Genomic DNA, 24516 nt, shown 5'->3' on the forward strand with positions numbered 1-24516 from the left:
TTTTGAAAGTTAGAGATGCTACGAATCGTAACATGCGTTACCGTTTTGTAAGTTATGACGTTACGAAACGTTACACGCGTTAATTTTTTTGTAAGTTATAGGCGTTACGAAGCGTAACATGTGTTACTTTTTTTAATGTTTTTGTATGTTACAAAACGTTATATTTGTTATATTTTTAAAAGGTGCTAGCGTTACGAGGCGTTACATTTGTTACGCATCTGTAAGTTTTGTGTGTTAGGAAGCGTTATGTGTGTTACATTTTGTAAGTTATAGATATTAAAAAGCGTTACAAGAGTTTTGGCATCCCAATTTTAACATATTGAAGAGTTTCTGAAATCTTGATGTCGTGATTTTGCAACAACATGGCATACATAACCCCATGACATATCTTATCGAAAAGAAAACATATTCAAGTGAATAAATTGTTCTATTCTATCCATGAAGGAATCATTTATTCTTTTCTTGATATGATATGTATTCAGTAAATTGAAATGTTATTTCAGATGATTGAACGGTTTTAATATTTTAAATTTTACCGACAGCCACGTACCCAGAAGAAGTCTCTCCCGAAATCAGAAACGAAAACGAAAAACAAGTTTGAGAAATATTATGGCGCTGTTGATCCTGTAGACTACACCGTGAGATAGAGGTTTTGAGAGTTACGTGATTGTCAGTAAATGGAGTAAAATGGAGGATGAAACCGCGGTAAAATAAATGATAAATAATCAGTGGCGTACCGAGAAAATTTGGCAAAATAAGATTTGCCGCCCTCATCGTTGGTTTAGTGAGCACACAAATGCTGAACACCATCTCCGGAAAGATGACTTGGACGAGCAAAAAAAAAGATTCATCTGATTTGGCTTCCTCGTACTATTATCTGTGCTCAAACGTTAAAAAACTTTAAACTTTTCCAGTGGAAAAGTTGTAAGTTTCTGTTAAAAACTCTGGTAAAAGGGGCACCGAGAATTAGGTACATAAGTAATCTACAGTAACATTATTTTTTTTTATCTTAGGGCCCCTCCCGAAACAACATCCTGGGTACGGGCCTGCCCGACACTGTTGTTTGAGAATTCAATTTAGTTTAAGATTGGGAGTTGTAATATTCGTAGGATCATGTTTCACTCCATTCAAATGTACAATTATTTTTTCAAGCACAGCAATGAGTATTCTCACTTAAACATAATAGTTCTTCATTTCAAATTCTACCATTCTACAATTTTATTAATACTATACAAAACATGGATACTGGACCACAAACATGTTCTAGGAGAATGTATTTTTATATGAACTCTAAAATCTCTTTCTGCAAAATATTCTTAATTCATGTAACACTTTGCAGGAAGTAAAATCAAAGTAAAAAAGTGATTTGCAAATGCTTTTACTGCATACACTACAAGCATTTGAGAAACGAGCTTAGTGAGTAAGCGTCGGAAAGCAATTTTTGCTACCCTTTTTTTGTTTCGAAATTTATTGGAATTTTCTAAGGTGATTTATATTTTATTTCTAAGGTGTTGACAGGTAAAGTCGCCACTAACAGCCACTTACATTATGTTCTCTCCGCTAGCGCATACCAAAAATGTTAGAACAACGACGTTAGACGAGCTACAGCAAATGAAGCCATTCGCTCAAACATGACTGGCCAGAGTGAATCTTTTTTCTTGGGCAAAATAAAACAGTGCCTGAACAACATATTGAATAATAATTATCAAATCACAATAGTTTGGGTCCCGGCGCATTGCTCCATTCCAGGAAATGAAAGAGCCGATAGTTTAGCCAAACGTGGTACTATTGAGGGTGAAATTTATGAGAGACCGATTGCTTTCAACGAATTCATAGCGCATCTCGCCAAAGAACACTTGCCAGCTGGCAAGATTCTTGGGATAAAGATGATCTGGCTCGGTGGATGCACTCAATTATTCCTAAAATCTCGGCCAAGGCATGGTTCAGGGGGCTGGATGTGAGTAGGGATTTCATTTGTGTGATGTCCAGACTCATGTCCAATCACTACACGTTAGATGCACATCTCCTTCGAATTGGACTTTCCGAGACTAATCATTGTGCTTGTGGTGAAGGTTATCGCGATATTGATCATGTCGTTTGGACATGCGTGGAGTATCGTGATATCACATCTCAACTAATAAATTCCTTGCGTACTCAAGGTAGACTATCCAATGTCCCAGTTTGCGACATTCTTGCTTGTCGTGACCTTTCTTACATGAAACTTCTTTATCATTTCATTAAGTCCATTGGAGTTATTTAAATTTTATGTTAGACTGTTTTCATGAGTTCAACCAATAGCCAGCTATCTTATATTAAATGAAAGTGATGAACTGATACAAACAAACTTGAAATAGTTATGAGATCATGTACAAAATGAATGTATTTTATGTAATGTAATTTATAATAGCAAATCGCTTGATTAATCTAAACAGTGTTTAGATTAATTAATGAATTCCGACATACTAATATGATATTCGAAATGTATTAGGTTTGAAGTACTATGTATTGTGGATGTTACGGCGAAGAAAAACTTATGTACATATATTACCTTATGAAATGAACGTATTTATGAAAAAAAAAAAACAAATATATTATTACAGCGCGAGCTTCACAGTCTGCGGGAGCAGTGTTATTGCGGCCATTATTTGCTGGACGCACAGATAGGCTAATGAACACTGAATCAAAACAACACCCGATGTAGCTGCACGAGAACCGCACGATTGAATGTATTTCGACTTGTTGAAAGCGATCCGCCCTTTCTTTTCGAACATGGCTCGTATATATAAGAACCCATTTTCATATTTTCGGAATATCTCCGGATTCAAGCAAAGTTGAGATACCATAGATGCAGGTCTGTTTGATTGCTGTCCCATTACCGTACGTAGGACTAAATGACTAGCTAGGTGAATTACAAAATGTAAACAAACTCATTGAATTTCATGCTGCACGGACAAACAATCACCGCTTCTCCAAATACAGGGTGATTTTTTAAGAGCTTGAGAATTTTTTTAAACAATAAAACGCATAAAATTTGCAAAATCTCATCGGTTCTTTATTTTAAACGTTAGATTGGTACATGACATTTACTTTTTTAAGATAATTTCATTTAAATGTTGACCGCGGCTGCGTCTTAGGTGGTCCATTCGGAAAACCCGCTTTTTTATCGACAAATTTTGTTCAGCGATGAGGCTCATTTCTGGTTGAATGGCTACGTAAATAAGCAAAATTGCCGCATTTGGAGTGAAAAGCAACCAGAAGCCGTTCAAGAACTGCCCATGCATCCCGAAAAATGCACTGTTTGGTGTGGTTTGTACGCTGGTGGAATCATTGGACCGTATTTTTTCAAAGATGCTGTTGGACGCAACGTTACAGTGAATGGCGATCGCTATCGTTCGATGCTAACAAACTTTTTGTTGCCAAAAATGGAAGAACTGAACTTGGTTGACATGTGGTTTCAACAAGATGGCGCTACATGCCACACAGCTCGCGATTCTATGGCCATTTTGAGGGAAAACTTCGGAGAACAATTCATCTCAAGAAATGGACCGGTAAGTTGGCCACCAAGATCATGCGATTTGACGCCTTTAGACTATTTTTTGTGGGGCTACGTCAAGTCTAAAGTCTACAGAAATAAGCCAGTAACTATTCCAGCTTTGGAAGACAACATTTCCGAAGAAATTCGGGCTATTCCGGCCGAAATGCTCGAAAAAGTTGCCCAAAATTGGACTTTCCGAATGGACCACCTAAGACGCAGCCGCGGTCAACATTTAAATGAAATTATCTTCAAAAAGTAAATGTCATGTACCAATCTAACGTTTAAAATAAAGAACCGATGAGATTTTGCAAATTTTATGCGTTTTATTGTTTAAAAAAGTTCTCAAGCTCTTAAAAAATCACCCTTTAAAAGCCCATAAGTTTAAATCAGTAGTAGATAGTACATAACACGCATCATGCTACAGCGGCAGAGCCTTTCGACTTTTGGCCACCAGCATGGAATGTAAAATGAACATAAATTAACCCGTCAATGTGTTTAAAAGCCAATATGCGAAGCGGAAGTACCCTTTCCGGTGGAAATGCAGTTTTTCGCATACATCCTCACCCGGACTATACAGCGTTCTGATGGTGCATACACAAGCAGTAAAGAATATCAAACCTCAGAAGTACGTCTCTACTGCACCGCAGCCTTGCCTCGGTGCATCGACCCACCAGCCGCTTGATGATGATGATGATGATAATGATTATGAGCTCTATTATCATTATATTATAACGGCTCATGGGCGAGACTTGACTAACAAAAGAAAAATTGCATGTGAAGAAAGTACCGTATGGAATACAGGGTCTGAATTTTCCAACAACGTAGATAATTCACCAAACAAACTCATCGCAACGCAAGCATGTTAAATTACCGTCATTAAAAATTTACGATCCCCGACCGCAATGTCGAAGTGTTCGCTAGCACGAAATATGGGAGAAGATGCGTGGAAACATTAGTATAGAATCGGGATAATAATAAGTGTTATGCAGTGAAAAACCTTTTTTTTTGCATTTTTGGAAAACGAATGTTAAACAACGCAAAACTGTACACCTTAATAAAGCACCATTGATCATTCTGTTTGTCGAAACTCGGAAATATATGTTTGTTAGGTGAATTCATTATTTCTGGTGTCAAATTTTAGGAATGAAATTCGGTCAAATAAAGTTCATTGAATCTTACTCGACAGTATTTGAAGAATTTTCAACACATATTCGAATATGCATCTGACCAACTATACCAATATCAGACCCGAATAAAGTGAAAAGCTTGAAAATTCTTGAATTTTATTTTGATCCGACATCCGGTTTCGGAATTACAGGGTGATTAGTGTAAAATTCCAATTTGAAACTGCTTACTTTTCCCAGAGATGGCGTGACATATTATAAAATTTAGATATTATTGGCTACAAATTCTTCGGTTTTTATTACATTTTATGGGATTCAGAAATAAGGAGTGTATCGAAAATAAGCTATCCACATACATTTGTGTTGTACGCATGTATTTGTGATGGTTTTTTATGCTCAGATCACAGCATGCTGTGCGTTTGGCTGTAAACTTTCGTTTGTTTACTTGTTTGTGCGGTTAAAATTCTGCGTTTTCAAAATGTCGCGCATTGAAAAGGAAGTGAAAAATAAGGTTCTGGACACATGACTAAGTGAGAAGGGTATTACTATGCGGAAATTGGCGAAGTGGTTTAGAATTCATCATGCCAGTGTTAAAACCATCGTTAATAAGTTTGGAGGACACTATTCTTTGGATGAGCTACCAGGAAGAGGCAGAAAACCCGGTTCTTCCAACCCGAAACTGAACCAGAAAGTGGTATCTCTAATCATTAGAAAAAATCAATGTCGATACGTGATTTGGCCAAAAACGCAAAAACGAGTGTCGGAATCATCCAGCGTATCGAGAGGCGAAATTACCTGAAGACCTATAAAAAACAGAAAATCTCGAAAGAAAGTGTAGAACAGAAGAAGCGAGCAGCAACAAGGGCCCGGGAATTGTATTCGCGTTTTTTGCAGTGTCCGGATGCATGCGTTTCGATGGACGATGAGACTTATGTAAAGGAGGACTCAAAAACCCTTCCAGGTCCTAAATACTTAACTGTCGTCGTTGGGGAGGATGTGAGCGATGCGGACAGGTCGATTGAAGTGGAGAAATTCGGTCGAAAGGTACTGGTATGGCAAGCAATATGTTTCTGTGGTTTGAAGTCAACCATTTTTCACACTACCGGAACTATATATATATATATATATATATATATATATATATATATATATATATATATATATATATATATATATATATATATATATATATATATATATATATATATATATATATATATATATATATATATATATATATATCTCAATTGGCTTGCGGGAAAGGGTATAAATTTAGTTGAGAAAAATATCTATCCACCAAATTGCCCTTAGCTTCGACCCATCGAATGTTACTAGGCAATCGTGAAGAGGGTCTTCAAGAAGACTGGTAAGGCAGCTGGGAACATGCAGGAGTTCAAAAAAATTTGGGCTCAAGCGTCCAAAAAGTGCGATGCAACACTTGTCCGGAACTTGATGAAGAGCGTTCGATAAAAAGTTCGAAAATTCGTGAAGGAATAATATAAATTTTATCCGGTTTCCATTATGCTCAAGTTTACCCTCGTACAATATAGGATCAATTTTTAGTTTGAATAAAATATCGTTTTTTATCATAATTTTAAAGAAAAATTTGTGGATAGCTTATTTTCGATACACTCCTTAGTATGGAATGATTGTTTGTTTGCATTTCCTATAGAGCAATTCCCGAAATACTAAGCAGATCATCAGACTCGATCTTCTCCGATTTGGATGAAACTTTGCGCATGGCTTCAGTATGGCAAACCATAAGTTTGATACCGATGGAGAGGTCAATCCAACTCACGACTGATTTTTAAAAAGGGCGTGTGTATATCACGAAAATTGCCTTTTTCAAATCGCTGTAACTCGGAAACCGTTAATTGTACAAAAATGGCGTTCACGAAGAAGTTGTATGGAATCGATTGGGCACTCTAAAAAAAATATACACTGAAAATTTTTTTTGATTTTTGCCTTTCTCATATAGAAAGGCTATGCAATCACTGTGAAAATCGACTTTTTAACCGAGGCCCGGAGGGCCGAATGTCATATACCATTCGACTCAGCTCGACGAACTGAGCAAATGTCTGTGTGTGTGTGTGTCCGTCCGTGTGTGTGTGTGTGTGTGTATGTGTGTGTGTATGTAACAAATATATGCACTCACTTTTCTCAGAGATGGCCAAACCGATTTTCACAAACAAAGATTCAAATGAAAGGTCTCATAGTCCCATAGCCTGCTATTGAATTTCATTCCGATCCGACTTCCGGTTCCGGTGATATAGGATGATATGTACCAAAAAAGTGAAAAAAATATGCACCCACTTTTTTCAGAGATGGCTGAACCGATTTTCACAAACTAAGATTCAAATAAAAGGTATTATGGTCCCATAGCTTGCTATTGAATTTCGTTTGAATGTGACTTCCGGTTCAGGAGTTATATGGTAATATGTGAAAATTTGAGAAAAAGTTTACACTCAATTATCTCTGGAACAACTCAACCGATTTTCACAAACTTAGATTCAAATGAAAGGTCTTATAATACCCTAAAAAATTGTGGAACATTTTATCTGAATCCGACTTCCGGTTCCGGAATTAAAGCGTGATAAGTAGAAAATTACCAATTTTATTAGTATTTTTCCACGAACGATGGTTAAAAACAGGTACAAATCCCATAATCTGTCTGATAAATTCTTCTAGTTTGCAGAGCTTGTTAGTTTGTGGGCATAAAAACTTAATTCGGCACTACTGGTCCCCTCTTTTCCTGTTCCGAGAGCACCGAAAGTGAAGAAGAAAAACTCCTAAAACTAAATTCACTTCGATTTCTCTCCGATGCTTGAACCGATTTTCACAAATATTGATTTGAATTAAAGTTCATACTGTCTTTAAACCTACTGTGAAATTTCATCCGGATCCGACTTCCGGTTCCGTAGTTACAGGGCGATGAGTGTCAAAGTTTTCAAATCGCCATATAGAGTGACAATATGTATAACACCGAAAGAAGAAGAAAACACAAAACGAACAAGGCGTGCTTTGTTCTATTTCGTACACGTTGTGTAGTGATGTCAATAATAATAATAACAATCCTACTACATGTTTCATGCTGTTTATCACGCAGTACACGGAACCACCCGCGATCCCATTTCAACCAGAATATTAGTTGATTTTCTGAATTCGATTGGTTAAAATTTGGTACAACTAATCGATTGTTGTTTTAACTACACTGTCATTTTTGTTTTTCGATTAGCAGAAACGATGGTTGAAACAACTAATTTAACTGTTTGAAAAAAAATGCTGTCAATTAGTGAGGACTCATCCCTTTCAATTTCAACAAATATTTTAGTTGAAATAACTGGTGTTGTTATTGAAACAAAATTCTGTTAGTTGAAAAATAAATCGGTTTTATTTGTTTTAGACATTGCAAATAGTTGAATCAATTCGAACAATGTTATTGATTCGCGAAAATTTTAGTCAATTTATATGAGCTTGGGTGCATCAACCGCTGAGAATTGGAATTTTGCGACGGCAATTCAAACGCGCCATTCAATCGCAGCGCGTTCTGTGTGTTTGAAACCCTTCGCTCCTGTTATTTTCATAAATTAAATTCATGTCGAAAAGCGTTTTATTGTTAATGGATGAACATCATCATCGGTATCAAACAGCTGGAAGTAAAACAGTCTGCTGGAAGTAAATCAATGATCGAATTTGAAGCATAAAATTTTTGCGCCTACCTGAAAGATTACGAGATGATCATTCATTAATATTTTCTAATTTGTCACCAAATCTTTTTCACCTTAAACAAGGTTAACTTCATCACAACACCGCTGTTAGATAAACACTTGTTATCATGAATTTCTCAAATCGAATGAACACAATTTCACCAAACGCTTTAACCATCGATGCTGTTTTCATTGACATTTTGAAGCGACGCGAACAGATTTCAACTAAAAAAGTAGTTGGTTTTGCATTGCAATTATTGTTTTGCTTTCAACTGTCTCCGGCATTTGACAGCATTCAAAACAACATATTTTTCAACTACTTGAATATATGCAAATCAAAAACCATATTGGTTGAATCCAAAATAAATTAGCTAAATCAACTATCGCAGAAATCAAAAATTGCGATATCGCAATTTTATGATCGAAGGGTTCTCCGTGTAGTAACAGAAACGCAGGTTCGTTTCGTTAGATTTAGTTTAATTGGTTTAAACGAAATAGAGCATGAGATAGTAAGTATAAGTTTAACTACGTTCAAAACTGTTCCAATTTGTAGGTTATATTTGTTGGTAGCAAACGAACCAACTTCGGCTATTCCGTTCATCTGAATCCGGTTTCGGGAGAATTGGAAATAGTGATTAGAAACTGCAAAAAGGATCTCACTCACTTTTCTTGGAGATGGCCGAAAAGATTTTCACAAACTTATAGGTTCAAAAGAAAAGTCTTACAGTTTCATACGGAATTCCTTAATTTGTTGTGGATACTACTTTCGGTTCCGGAACTACAGGTTAAACAGGATTTATAGAGTTTGTGAGATTAGATCCGAACAAATTATCCTATTCCCATTCAATAAACAGTTGTTTTTGCGAATTTCACGGTTATATTTATGATGTAATAAGTAATATGAGAAAGGCATCATTACACCACTAGGTGGATTAAAATAGGTTTTTTTTTCTCAATAATTACAAAATAATCCGAAAAAGCTAAATTGAAAATGGTTTTAATTTTTTTTGATAATTTTTATCTTAAAGCTGTTATTAAAACCTACAGGATGATGGCTATCCGATTCGTGGCTTTTGAAAAATGAAGAAATTACAGCTAAAACTATTTACAGATATGTTCGAAAAGTTAAAGATTAAAGGCAATAAATTTGTTCATGATATGATAGTAGCTGTTCTTGAGATACTTGGATATTTAACTATAACAGCATTTTTTATATTTCCATGAATTGTTTATTTGCTTGCTATATCTACAATTATTACATGTACATGAATGATCCCCATTAATATGTAGGTTTTAAAAAGAGCTTTAAAATAAAAGTTATCAAAAAAAATCGAAACCCTGATTTTTTTTAATATAATTTTTTTGGTTCATTTTGAAATTATTGAGAAAAAAAAATCAAAAATCAAATTTTTTTTCAGTGTATGTTTTTTTAGAGTACCCTATTGATTTCCTACAACTTTATCCTGGACGTCATTTTGTACGATGAACGGTTTCCGAGTTACAACGATTTGAAAAAAGGCAATTTTCGTGATATGCAAAAATACATACGCCCTTTTTAAAAATCAGTCGTGAGTCCGATTGACCTCCCAATCGGTGCAAAACTTATAGTTTGCCATACTGAATCCATGTGAAAAGTTTCATCCAAATCGGAGAAGGTCGATTCTAATTTTGTCACTTTTTCGTCTACTCATTCCTGGAATTGCTCTATACATAAATAGGATGAAGAATTGTTGGAAACCCGGATTTTGATCGGAGCCCAAGAGACCATTCGACTCAGTAAAATGAGATTTTGGTGTTTGATTATGTGTGCGTGCGTTGGTGTGTGCACTTTTCTACGCTTTGCCTTTTTCTATAGGAAGGTTTTAGAAATACTGGATAACTCGGACTTTCGAACGGTGCCTCGGATACCCGTAGTGTTATATACCATTCGACTCAGCTAGACGTGTGAAATTTAACAAGCTTAGGCTCATTTAAAAGCTATTGTTGGGTAATTGATCAAGTTCAAACATCGAAAGGCTGTGACTTTGGTTCCGAAGATATGATGGTATAAGTGACGTAATCGACAAAACACGTTGTTTTTAACCTCTCTAATATATATAAGGGTGCCAATATTTTGAGACCACCTCTAATTTAGTTAAGCGGTTGTGTTCAAAAGTTCAAGCACCTCGAAAAAAGTTCCTATGGAAAATTTGAGCTAAACCGGATATGAGTAAGATGTGCTACCCGGTGGTTAAGGTTTTAAAATTTTCGATCTTGAAAAAACATCATAGAAGAAATTTCTGAAATCAAAATATTTTTTTGATGCCGAATATCTTAAAATTACATAAAAAGTCGAGATTTAGTGTCATCTCGAAAAAAACATTTTTTGAAGTTCTAGAAAGTCGATTTCTTGAAAAAAATTTTTTTTTGTAGTGACACTAAATCTCGACGTATCATGCAATTCTAAGATTTTTGACATAAAGAAAAATTTCGATTTCGGAAATTTCATGTATGTTTCTAAGTCGAAAATTTCATTCAATAGAGTTTTGTTCGAACAGATATTACATTAATATATCTTTTTTTCTGATTTAGTTCTGAGGAAATATCAGGGAGAGAAATAAAATGTACATGGAACTTTACTCAATTATTAATTTTTGGGATTAAAAATGACTTACTCTTCACTATATGGAGCCGGATATCAAATACAAAATTAAAACTAGCGGTGTAACATAATTTTGAGCGCTTATGACTCAGTCATTTGTAGATGGATTAATATAATTCAACTACCAATCGATTCGGAAACAATCAACTTAAGCAAGTATTGCAACGTCGTGTTAGTATTTCAATATTACATCAATGAAAAATCGGTTTGATTTGACGAGCTCATCACAGCATGTCATAAAGGTGTAATCCGAACTTTCGCACAGAACAAACTCTATAAATCTATGCTCTGTCACATTTTTTTACGCAGTAAACGCCTACCCTTATGCAGAAGGAATGGGTAAAACACTCGCTTTGTAATCCGCTCGATGAATAGTCAACTGTTCGGTTTGCAGCATGCGGATATGTCAAATACGTCGATCGTGTTCTCGTCTGCTGCACACCGTGTTTGTTTGTATTCACTGCACTGCACTGCAGTTCGCCATTATTTTGGTTCACCGCTGAACGATGGGGTTGCAGACAGAGCTATACTAGTAGGGTAGGATCAGAACTAACGTAATTTTAAACGCTTCTAGCTTGGTGATATTGTATAACAACCAGTAGGATCGAAAACATTTTAATCAAACGAGTATAGCAAAAGTATTTATTACTTATAATAAGTGCTTTTCAGAAATTATAAATATCTGAAAAACAAAATAAGATCAGAAATTTTTGGCATTAAAAATGCCTTACTCTTCACTATATGGGGCCGGGTGTCAATCAAAAGTTTCAAAAATAGTCGCGTAACCTTTTTGTGTCATAATTTTGAACGTTAATAACTCGGTCATTTGTTGATGGATTGTTATAATTTAACAACCAATCGATTCGGAAACTTTTAACTTAAACATGTATGACGACGTCTTTTCAGTATTTCAATAGCATACTATTGAAAAAATGGTTGGAACTGACCTATGTTTTTATCCACCAATCCCTGTTGTGCAAAATGACGTCAACTTCTTGTTCGGCATAGGAGGCTTTGCGTCATGCATAAAAAACACCGTATCGTTATGCGTAGTATGAAGAGAAATCTATAAATATAGGCTGCACAATATTTCTTTGCCTAGTTGATGTTTGACTGTGAATGAAACAAGTAGCTTGTCCAGTGAGCTGATGACTGGATTGTTCACTTGACGGATTGTCGCTTTTGCATTATGTGTTGGTGAAATTTCCTGTTGTCTGTGCAACACCGTGTTCGCTTGAGTATCTTATGTATCATCTAGCTATTGAAAAACCGAATCAGCGTGGTTTCCGATTCTTTTGAAATATCCCATGTATTTAACAAATTTTTGGTCGATTTTGCCATTAAAAATGCCTTACACTTCGCTTCCCGAGGCTGGGTGTCAATTTAAAACATGTCATTTGTTGATGGATTTATATAATTCAACAACCAATCGATTTGGAAACATTTAACTTAAACTTATGAGATAACGTCATTTGAATATTTCAATATTTGCATACCATTGAAAAATTGGTTTGAATTGAGTATTTTATTTTGGTTTTCTGGTAACTGTCAGGCCAATTTTGAATTATCGGCGATAGATTTTTGGATCTAATGTGCAGCGCTTGTTTCTCGATGATTTGTTAATGGATTTTCCTAATTTAAATGATTCCAAAGATTCGATATTGTAAGCTTCAAAATGTTTTAATTTGGCAGCGGATCGGTTTGCATACTTAAATCTCCATTACCATAAGAACAAAACGGTGGCGCGCAAATGGATTCAGTATAAAGTTGTATTCATCTTTTTCATTGAATGTGACTGACAAGTTTTGTCCCACCAGGAATTAAACGAAAATTATCATCATAAAACAAAATAGTTTCATTTGTTCAGGTTTAAATCTTTAGGTTGTTTGTACCTAAAATTGAGCTTTCAAGTAACTTTGAAGTGTAGTGAAGTTTAGTGTATCATCATCATTATCATCTTAATTTTTGTATTTATTATGAAGACCCTAGAAACGTTTCATTTTTAATGTTATTGTGCTCGGTCGTGTCTTGAATACAACCCTCTAATTTTTGGTTCTCTACCGATTCCTATGACATTTGGTACAGGACTTCTCTCTGACAGTTAAGCCTAAAAGAACCCAAAACATGACAATAATTGCCATTTGTCGTAAGTTATAGGTAAAAAAGGTGAAATTAATTTTTGTTTTCGGGAGAATGTCACAATTCTTGATTTTTTTTGTATTTTTCGAAATTCAACTCCATTCTTCAGATTACTTTAGCGGAAGCTAAGTGTCCCGCCAGTTGATGGCTCTCAATCAACACTGTTTGAAATTGTCCTTTGTAGTTTCTGATATTCTTATCGTTGCAATGATTTTCATTTCATATTTTGGGAGAACACTTTGAACTTTGAAAAATTCTTCCGAATGTAGTTTTGGAATGTTTTACTATAAGAAAATTCAAAGAAAAATAAAAAAGATTCATCTAGACTCTATTCGCCTCGTAGGAAAAAATTTCGTTTCTTTCGATTTTATAGACAACAAACCGCGTTTTTTTTCAAAAGCACGTTTTTAAAAGTTAAAATGTTTTTAAATTTTGCACACACTTTCTACATACAAAATACCCAACCTCAACGATTTCCTTTTCGTTTTATGTTACCTTGGGGGAGGTTTTACAATTACAAAATGGCGTCCTTTTCTGTCGAAAACCGAAAATTTGACTTTAAACAACCACCAAAAATAGAATAAATTTAAAAAAAGTATCATAAAAACGTAGGGGCATAGAAAAACATCTACTACAATTATATTACTTGGGTTTTTTGACTTCTGATAATTTTGCGCTGAGAAACAGTGGACAATGCAAATCATGATTTCGAAAACGCGTCTTCGAAAATACTTTTCCCATGACTTATTTCTCAAATGTTCTTACACGAGAAAATACAAAATGTTGTTCGAATGATGATTTGTATGATGCAAAACATTCGAATTAATTGTTTTGAATGATTGCTTAAAAAAAACTGGTATTTTTTCTTCATCCGTTAGCCCCTACCGTTTTTGGATTTTCAAAACGTCATTGCACAGTGGTCGTCTGAAACGGGAAATAACGAGACAAAAATATTGTTGCTATTAAATATAATTTTTTTTTTGTAGTTGGTGTCTTCACAAAAGTTGTAGTCTGAATTTGAAAATTATTCCTAATAGTACTGTTGTTGTACCGTTGAATTCCACTATGTTATATCACGTCATTACACTCTCACAAAGTCACTATTTTCACAGTCACTATTTTTCCGAAAGTGTATCAAACGTTATAATACACATATGTATTATAACGTTTGATACACTTTCGGAAAAATAGTGACTGTGAAAATAGTGACTTTGTGAGAGTGTAATGACGTGATATAACATAGTGGAATTCAACGGTACAACAACAGTACTATTAGTGACAACATTCTACTAACAGCTCAAACAGAAATTTAGTGAAAATTATTGCACTTCACAGCAGGGTTGTAGGAAATTTTATATTGAGTAACTTTGTTGAAGATGTCATCTCTCTACCTCTTCATTAGATCGAGTTACATCAATTATTTTGAGTGAAAAGTTCTCAAAAATCACCTTTTGTGAACACTTTTACGAGAAACTCGACTTCCGGAGATTTGTCGAGCTAATTTTGTCGGCAAAAACTAGTCAGCCTTCTAATATGAAATTTCAACAGATCGATAAAAACTAATCTTATACGGTTTCGGTAAAATGAGAGGTGTTAAGGTCCCATGGAAAACACCTGAATTTTGTTTTAATCCAACGACTGGTTCTGAAATTACAAGGTAAACATTTTAATTTCGAATTATTAACTCACTTTTCTCAGAGACAGGTGGACTGAATTTCACAAAATTAGGTTCAAATAAAAGGTCTGATGGTTTCATACAAACCCTTGAATTTCATCCGGATCCTACTTCCTGTTCCGGAATTACAGGTTTAAGAGAGTTGAATCAGTTATATGGAAAGCAATTCCAGAAACGGTTAGCAAGTCATCAGAATTCACTTACTTTAATTCGGATGAAATTTTGCACGCATTTTCAGTATGACAAAACATTTATTTTATATGGCATCTATATAAAATGAATTCGACTCAAGACTGATTGTTAAAAAGGGCGTATGTATTTTTACATACACATTCTCCAAACCGTGGTAACTCGGAAACTGTAAATTGTACAAAAATCGAATCCAAGGAAAAGTTTTAAACTTAAAGCCTACATTTGCAAAACTTTATGTTTTTGATAAAAAAAAACAGAATATAATTCTAAAGGTTAGAAGAAATAAATTTGCTCCTAACAATCTTTTTTTTTTAGAAGCAGCTGTTCTCGAGTGATTTGGACATGAAAGTCAAACAGGTCAATCGTATTTCTAAGAATATGAAAACAGTTACTCTAAATGAAATATACAATGTTATATACCATACTGTCAATTGGTAAAAAAATGGTACGTATTCAATATGTTTACGTTTCGTCTTTGACTCATCAGTGCGTAGCAGTTCAAATTGAACAGCTTAATGCAAAACTCGACAGTTTGCAGAACACTTTTATGTTTATCTATACTGACGTGCCGAACGAATTTAATGTATTATTAGTGGTAGTAGCATCGTATTTTTTTATTTGAAAGATATTTTATTCAGGCCAATTTGCGTACAAGCTTTACGTGGCCGATTTAGCTGAGTTTTTAGATAATTTTTTTTTGTATTGGATCTCGTTGTCGCCCTTTTTCTAGGGGGAGAGGAGCTTCCATTTTCCTCCTGCAAGGATTGAGGGGCAGTTTGTTCGCGGTTCGTCTCGTCACTCATTGCCGCATCGGTGCTATTGTTGTTGATTTCGTTGCTAGTTGCTGTAGATGCGTCTTGTTGTACATTGTTTGCAGTTGCTGGTTGGTTGGATGGTAAGTTGTTAACTGCAGCTTGTGTACTTTGTTCTATAGGGAATACGTTGGATGGTTTCGTTGAAGGGGATGCTTCACTGTTGTTGGTGACTGTCCCAGGTGTACTGGGGTTGTTTGGAGTTGGTGTGAAGGAAGCACCGTTGTCCTTTGGTGTAGGTGTCTCCTTGTCCAGTTTATCACATGGCTTACCGTAGTGAACAGCTTTTTGGCAATATTGACATGTGGCCATCTGATTGTCATAGGTAACAAGTGATTTGCACGGGATTCTTGTATCCTGATCGAAAGTTACATAAGAAGGTATAGGCCTCTTTAAGCGCATGCCTAATAAACGTACGCCATTTAGAATACCGGAGAAAAAGTTCTTCCACTTTTCTTTTTCGATAGAGAGCATCTTTCCGTATTGGGACATAGTTTTGCGAATATAAGGATCGATGACGCTTGAGGGAAGATCATGCACACGCACTTCTATAGCACTATCTTCCATATATACTGGAATGTTGTGCTTGATATTTTCATGCTCCACATAATGCACATTATTATTGTCTTTAGCGAATTGAATTGCATCCAACTCTATATAGAACTGGATATAAACAACATTATTAGTCTTATTGCATTGAAGTAAAAGCACACGTTTAATGTCAAGATGCATTTGCTTCTTAAGCAAACCTTCAAGTTCTCGTATCGAAGGTCGAATTTTGCACTGTCTGAAGTCAACAACAATTGTATTCTTTCGTGTCGGCGGTAGCTTTTGTTCGTTTGGTTAACTCATTTCAAAGTCGTTCTATTGTTCACTACACAATACTGTACTTGGTTTCTTCCGTCCCGAACGTAAGCGGTTTTGTTTTATCGACTGACTTGGATGAGATGTGAAAGCGAACTGTGTAGTAGGATCGTAGTTATACATACATATGAATTTAGAAAAATAAAACTGTTAAAATGAGTTCTTAAATCGCAACAGCTTAGCTCTTTCGCCGGCGAACGACCGTTAGTAGGTTAACGCCGGGTATCAATAAATATTTTAACTTAGCTTTTCAATACTCTAAAATAAATTATTTATAAAAAAGCACAAACGGATGAATTGTTGCCTGATCGTTACTCCAAAAGTAGCTCTGAATAGCATCTAGGAGAAAAAAAGAAAAATTTTCAGTGGAATCACGCTTATCGAAATTAGCTAACATAATCCTTGCAGTAACGAAATAGTAAAGGTTGTGGAAATGTTTGACGGTGCAAGTTAACAGAAATACGAGTTTTTTTTACTTTAATGTCCAAATATTTCGAGAATGGCTGCTTCTAGGAGAAAGGTTATTTTGAGAAAAGGGTGTAGCCGGGTTTGCATATAAAAACTGCTCCCAAACAGAAAAAAAAATTATATACGCTGTTTGATAGGGTTTATATTGGAGATAACTTTCCCAATATTTTAACCCTTTAACTGCCATATTAGTGGAGTTAGGTTGGTTCTTCTGATTTTCATTTTATTTAAATTTTTCAAGCCTCTTTAGCAAAAAAATTGAGAAAAATCAGGAATATTTTAGGAATTATGGAAAACCTTTCTGATTTTTTTTCAGAATTTTTCAAAATGTATTCTGCCCATACTTGGATATCAGTCCCATATGGAATATCGGCATGTCGAGAAAAAGACGATTAAAATTTTATTTTCAAATTTTTTGATTTATTGTGCTACCTAATGCTAAATCATGGTATTATTACATGAAATATCGGTAATACACCTTTGCTATTCCAATATTGCAACAAATGAAATTATTGAAATTTGCACTGAATGGGACTGATATGCAGGTACTTTGCATATGGGACAGACATGAGTTGATATTTTTTTCACATTTTACTGAACAAACCCTCAACTTTTATTGAAATTTCGGAGAGTATATTGAGGAAGGATTGCATTCCTCAAGCTAACTCAATATTAGCGAAAAACGATATGGGACTGATATGCGAGTATGGGCAGTATTTCATGTGAAAAAAAATGTTCAAAATTTTCGATTTTTTTTTAATCGCACTTACAATTTTGGTAGGACCACTCTAGATTTTACATCATTCGGAAAAGCATGCGTCTCCATCAAATTGTCATCATCCGAAGGAGACGCATGGTATTTAGTTCTAAAATCGTATATCACATGCTCTTAGAACTAAATACCATGCGTTTTCATCTACAACCTGTGTTCAGGGCTTAAGCAAAAAATTTTCATAAGATAGAACCAGTGAGAGAAACATCAATCAGAACTAATGAATTGAAAAATATTTAGATTTTAACATACGGTTTTAAGTTTTTATTTATGAACTGATAAGTCATTTTACATTTATTTTGTATTTATTGTATTCAAATCAAATAATAACTATATTTAGTAAAAATTCTAAAGGACAATTCAATTTTGCAGAAAAAAGTATTTCTAGATACCAAGCGCAAAATCAATGAAAATTCTAATCCAACCGAAATCTGAAAAACTATCAGTTCTAAGGTAAAATGTTCGTCGTTCGTGTTCTGTATCACATGGTATGAATAGCCAAGTTGCCTGAAATTGCTCAACAAGACAGCTAAAGTCAAACGGCTCAAGCTCATGAAGACGTATCAATCAAACTGGGATCGGATTGACAGTAAATCCGTCGAAACAAAAATTGTGAGAGAAAAAGACTTTAAAATATAATACCTTCCTACTCGAATAATGGTGTGTGGCGACGATATCGTGGTGGTTGATGAATTCGTGTATTCATTCATTTATGACCGCGGATAAGGATACAAGGAAAGTAATACGTCACCATTAGAGCTGCTTGGAGATCCACCTATCATACGTACAGCTGAAATTGGACAGCTGCAATCGGCAGGGAATGTCATCAGAATAACAGATGGCAAACATTTGAAAATGGTTCTTGAATGTCATTCGGAAGGCTCAAGAAAGCATAGCGAGCAAGGTGGATCGATCAAATGGAGGCAAAGAGTGTTCAAAGTCTGAGCTGTATGGAGACGACTACATAATAGATTAAAAGTACTCTACGAAACACAAAAAAAGACCACTAAGTGAAACTAAATTCGATGGACTGTATTTTTGAAAGTGTTTAAAATTCAATTTTTATACATAGCTCAGTTTCTCGTTTATTCATAGTTAATACATATTTCGATTGAAGCAATAAAAAAATACGATTTTCCGAAACTGTTTAATAAAGCGGTCCTCTTCAGGAAATAGCAAAAAACTGAAAATATTAAGTTTAAAAGAACATGTTTTGTATATAAAATCGACGATGCGAATTAATACGTTCATTTTGGGTCTTCGGGATTTGCTGCAGGCGCTTTGACTTCATTTCTATCTGGTTTATAGTATTTCTTAGGACTGCTAATAGCTAACCTCGAAACCTACAGATTATCCCGCAAGTTAGAAACGAATTACAACCGTCCGCTGGCACACATATTCACTAATGTATTCCCTACATCATTGCTTGGTAAATCGAGTCAGGCGTGCGGGCCTGTGTAAATTATATAAGGAATACAATTCTTTTATCATTATTAATTACGTCAATACTCAAGCCCTGAGCTCAAGTTGTAGAAGGAAACGCATGGTATTTAGTTCTAAGGGCATGTGATATATGATTTTAGGACTAAACACCATGCGTATCCATCGGATGATGACAATTTGATGGCGAGGCATGGTTTTTCGAATGATTTATTTTTTAAAAATCTTTGATTTTGGATGTTAAATCTAGAGTGGTACCAAAATTGTAAGCGCGATTAAAATTTTTTTTAAATAAAATGCAAATCAGAAGAACCACCCTAACTCCACCAATATGGCAGTTGAAGGGCTAAATTTTTGGGAAAATGTTCTCCAATATAAACCCTTTCAAACAACGTATATAAATTTTTTTTTCTGTTTGGGGGCAGTTTTTATATGAAAACCCGGCTACACCCTTTATTTCTTTTAATCTTTAGAATTATATTCTGGTGTCTGAATGACTATTTGTTATCAAAAAACTTGAAGTTTTGCAAGTGTTGGTAAATTGTTTTAACTGTAACATTGTCATTTTCCAATTAACACCAATCAAACTTTCACCAATATGTGGGCTTTAAGTTGAGGTTAAAAATAAAATTATTTAATTTCAAAGATAGGGGCCCTTATTACCGGTATCACTTCACGGTGAAAATCGAGTGAAGTGGATGTAAATCTTTATTACGGAGGTCACTTCAGAGACAAAAGTAATCACTTGGATGCACTAGATATCATTATGAACATCACGTCATCAACATTTTGTTGAAAAAAATAGTTTTGTCCACTACAGTGATCACTTCACTATGCGTAATACTGGTAATAGGGAAAATCAAGTGAAGTGACATGTAAGTGGAAGTGAGAACGGTAATAAGGGCCAGTGTTTTTTTCTCCTAAGATCAATTTTTTTTAAAGATAAGTTTTTTTTTCCTAATTTTAGTTTTTTGGTTGGTAATCTGATTCTTGAAAAAGTATTCATTTCTTTTACGTTGTATATTTTTCAAGAGTGTTCAATTGATTTCCTACAATTTCTTCTCAGACACCATTTTCATATAATTTACAGTTTATTTTTTCAAATCAGTCTTGAGTTGAATCAGTTGAATCAGTTGCGATATCATGCAATGTATGATCTGAAGTAGCAATCAATGCGATGCCGAGCGATCATCGATGCGGAGAGCTCGCAGGTTCCAAAATGTTTCATATTTATCTCGCATGGATGCGCATGTACCGAGATAGATTCCGAACGGATTATTGCCAGTGAAATGTTTCGCTGAAAAAAATATGGTAACGATTCAATTTTCCACCTAAGTTAACGACAAATGATCTGAACTGTTATACGCATCGTGAGAACCGAACGTCACACGGGAAGTCAAGGTCCGGCACAAGGTATGAAAAGGAACAAAATGCGAACAACTGGTTGTTATTGTTATACGTGTACGACAACATGCGACCACAAATGTACCCACCCTTTCAATTAAGCACTGCAAATGTTCATTATCGGCGAAGCGGTAAATGTAAACTGCGATTACGTAGCCAACGAGATGCAGCAGCGCCGGGATAATGTAAATGAATATCGCCTCTCCGCTGTTGCCCATTATTGCTCTCATAACAGTGCCGGCGGTGGTATTGGTTATGGAAATTGATGAACTAACACCTAGTGCTGAGCTTGACGACATCGTGGTGGTGGAAAAACCAGATTGAGCTTCATCGCCATTCGCAGGATGTTCCGGTTGAAGGAAACCACGGTCACGCCTGAAATGGAAATAATTGTCGTCATTGGAGAATGGAACATAAATTATGTGTCACAATTCGACCGGGACATTACACGCCATCCATCTGTGGGGCCAATACTGCTGAAAAATCCTTCCATATGTTCGATGTTTCCGTCCATAAATAAAAAGGTCACTTGCAAAAGTGTGGTCAGTCAGGAGAAGAAATAATTAATCACTAGAGGCAGAAACGTGGCTCGAATACGTGTGCGCTTCAGCTCGGATTATCATTGAGTAGTGAAATTGAGTTCTATAAGTGAGATCCTCCACTTGACTGGGTTCCGAACTGGTCAACTGCCGGTCAGTGCCGGCGGAGTGTGTTGTATCAACGCGGCAGCCATCACTATTCTCCCCACGGCTGTTACTGAGCAAACGGGTATTTCAGTGAACCGCTCGCCATCAACAACATACAACACCGACTGGACATGCTCCCTGCGACCGGTCAGCATCAGAGGCGGCAGTCCCGTGAAGGAAAATACCACAGCCAGTAAACCATCGCACACCGAGAAAACGGAGGAATGGGACAATAATAAAGCGTCCCGAAAAATAACAGCAGAAAGCTTATAGGAAACGAGATAAGCTCGTGCCAGTGGAGCTGCAATGTTTTTTTATTCAAATTCGACCATAAATATTAATAATCCCTTTATTATTTTAATAAAGTGGCTGTTTAAAACTATATTTCTCGGTGCGAGTTTGGAGTTTCGTGCTTACGTCGTCGGTGAGTTTGTTGGGCGTGCAGCGTTTTATGCTTGACGACGCTCATTGTTGCAAAAGCGATTTGCGGGTTGCAGCGCACACAATCGTGATATGACAGAACATTTACTTTGCATACATTACCAGCTGAAAGGCGATAGCTGCCGGAACATTTTTCATGTTGCCTACAGGGACAAAATGGAATTGAAATCTCTCGGGAAGATTTTAATCAGATTGCATAACCACTATAGGGCTTGTAATAAACCTTTGAGAAATATTTATTCAACGCCTTTTTTGTAGTGTAAAATATGAGTTGTTTAAAAAAGCTATCAACTCTCCGGAAGATTTTTCATTGAATGATGAAATGAAACGTTGTTTTTTAAAATTGGAGCAATATTAGTATACTCCACTAAACTGATAAACCATAGAAAACTTCTTCCTTTTCTTGGGTTTCTCTAATAACTCTTTAGAAGGGGGAGGAGATCCAACCGCGGTTGTCATGAATCAGATGTAATTTATTTTCGCATCGCTGTTTGTATTTTGGGAATAATTGAAATTTTTACTCCAATTGCTTGCGGTTTCAACAAATGTTCCTCTCATTTTTGGTCAAATTATTATTAGAAAACATTTTATAGCCCGATCCATTCTAACGGATGGCAACTAAAATTTTGGAATTTCTTTCTCAAGCTATAAAAAAAAGACAAACATACTTGAAGATGATCTAATTGATTGAAATTAAACATACATTGTCCATTGTTGAAAAAAAAAATAGTGAACATTTGAAAACGGTCCGTAATCGGATGTTCGGCGAAGCTTCCGTTTGATGTCGGAACAGGAGCGTTGTACGGCCTTCATGTCAACTTTGCGAATGCAACTCTTGATTCTACCAATCAACTGTTAGCAATTCGTGGCTCTTCAGTTATTTGTGTACACCAAGGAGCTCAAAACCCCGAAGAAATCTTCGATTAGGCGACACTGAGGTAGATTTATCGGGTTGTGGGTTTTGGGTACAAATGGGATCGAATGGGTATTCAGGAACGATTGTGTTTTTTGGCGTAATGCGATGACACTTTATCCGGCCAAAACACGTATTGTCCATTAGCATGATGTTTTTGAAGAAACGGGATCAAAATTTTCTTCAAACATTCGTTCTGGTACACATCTTGATTGATTGCCAACCCAGATGGCTTGAACCATGGCTTAGAAATGCCTTTCTCGGAAATGACAATGTACAGGATCACTTTCTGTTCAAACTTATGTTAAAACTTATATTTCATGTTCGGAGGTGCAATAGAACTATCCGTTGAATAGTATCGATCGTTTCCGGGAATCTGCGTCTTCGAAAGAGGAAAATAACTCTCGTCGTCCAAAACAAAACTTTTTCCGGAATAATTTTCAATCAACCTGCGGCATTGGGACTTCAGCGTTGAAATCTGTACGTCAGTATATTCCGGGGCTCGTGTCTTCTTTCGGCACTTTATTCCGACTATTTTCAATGTTTTGCAGATGTACTGGTGAGAACAGTTGAATTTTTTTTGCTTGTTGTTGAAGGCACGAGAAAGAGAACGAAGTCCTTTTGCGTCCATAATTTTGGCTGGTCTTCCACTACCTTGCCTGCGAGCAGTTGTTGGGGATTTTAGGATATGATAAAGAGTCGAAGCCGCAACATTTTCGCTTTTGAAATGTTGTACCGTATACTATTTGCCGAGATTTATGTGCAGTTTGTAGAACTGTATAACGCGCTCGCGAAATAACACATGGATCAATAGGTCCCGAGACTAAAGCAGAGATGGCGCTCGTAGTAAACCAGTAACCACGTCTTTCTAGAGTACTAGCCTTTGCTTGAAACGGGTCAGAATTTTAAGTCGATCCGACCAGAAACAGCTGAGTTATCGAGGTTGGAGTAAAGTCGTTTTGTAGTTTGTTTAAAAAATGGAAAAAACCGAGTTTCGTGTTTTGATAAAACATTGTTTTTTAATGGGTAAAAACACCGTGCAAGCGAAACAATGGATTGAAAAATGTTATCCGGACTCTTGTCCATCAAAAGCAACGATTTGTCGGTGGTTCGCCGAGTTTAAACGTGGTCGTACCGACACAAATGACGCGGAACGCTCGGGTAGACCTGTGGAAGCCGTTACACCGGAAAATGTGAGTGAAGTGACTAAAATTATAATGAAAGATCGTAAAGTGAAGCTCCGTGAGATTGCTGAGATAACACAGATATCATATGGAAGTGTATTTACTATCCTTCATGAAAAATTGAGCATGAAAAAGGTTTTTTCCAAGTGGGTGCCGCGATTGCTTTCGATGGAACAAAAACAGCAATGAATAAAACAATGAAAACAATGGCGAAATTGAACGAATTGGGCTTTGATCTGCTTCCCCACCCCCCATACTCGCCAGATTTAGCCCCCAGTGACTACTGGCTCTTTGCTGATCTAAAAAAAATGCTCCAGGGAAAAAGATTTGGCTCAAATGAGGATGAAACTGAAGCTTATTTTGAAGCGAAAGATAAATTTTTTTATAAACATGGTATTAAAAATTGGAAAAACGTTGGAACCATTGTATCACCCTAAAATGTGATTATGTTGATGAATAAAAAAAAAATTTGCAAAAAAAATGTTGTCTCGGGACTTATTGAGCCATGTGTTACTTATT

General features: G+C 35.8%; 1 protein-coding gene across 1 annotated transcript in view; it reads right to left on the minus strand.

Annotated features, from left to right (window-relative positions):
* Positions 1-24516, minus strand: part of LOC131439654 (uncharacterized) — a 211035-nt gene that overhangs the window by 51654 nt on the left and 134865 nt on the right. Inside the window, exon 5 of the mRNA XM_058610943.1 lies at positions 20863-21148. Within this exon, the coding sequence (XP_058466926.1) occupies positions 20863-21148 (286 nt within the window). The remainder of the gene's footprint in view (positions 1-20862; positions 21149-24516) is intronic.

Source organism: Malaya genurostris, chromosome 3 (genome assembly GCF_030247185.1).
Source record: "Malaya genurostris strain Urasoe2022 chromosome 3, Malgen_1.1, whole genome shotgun sequence".
Lineage (NCBI taxonomy): Eukaryota > Metazoa > Arthropoda > Insecta > Diptera > Culicidae > Malaya > Malaya genurostris.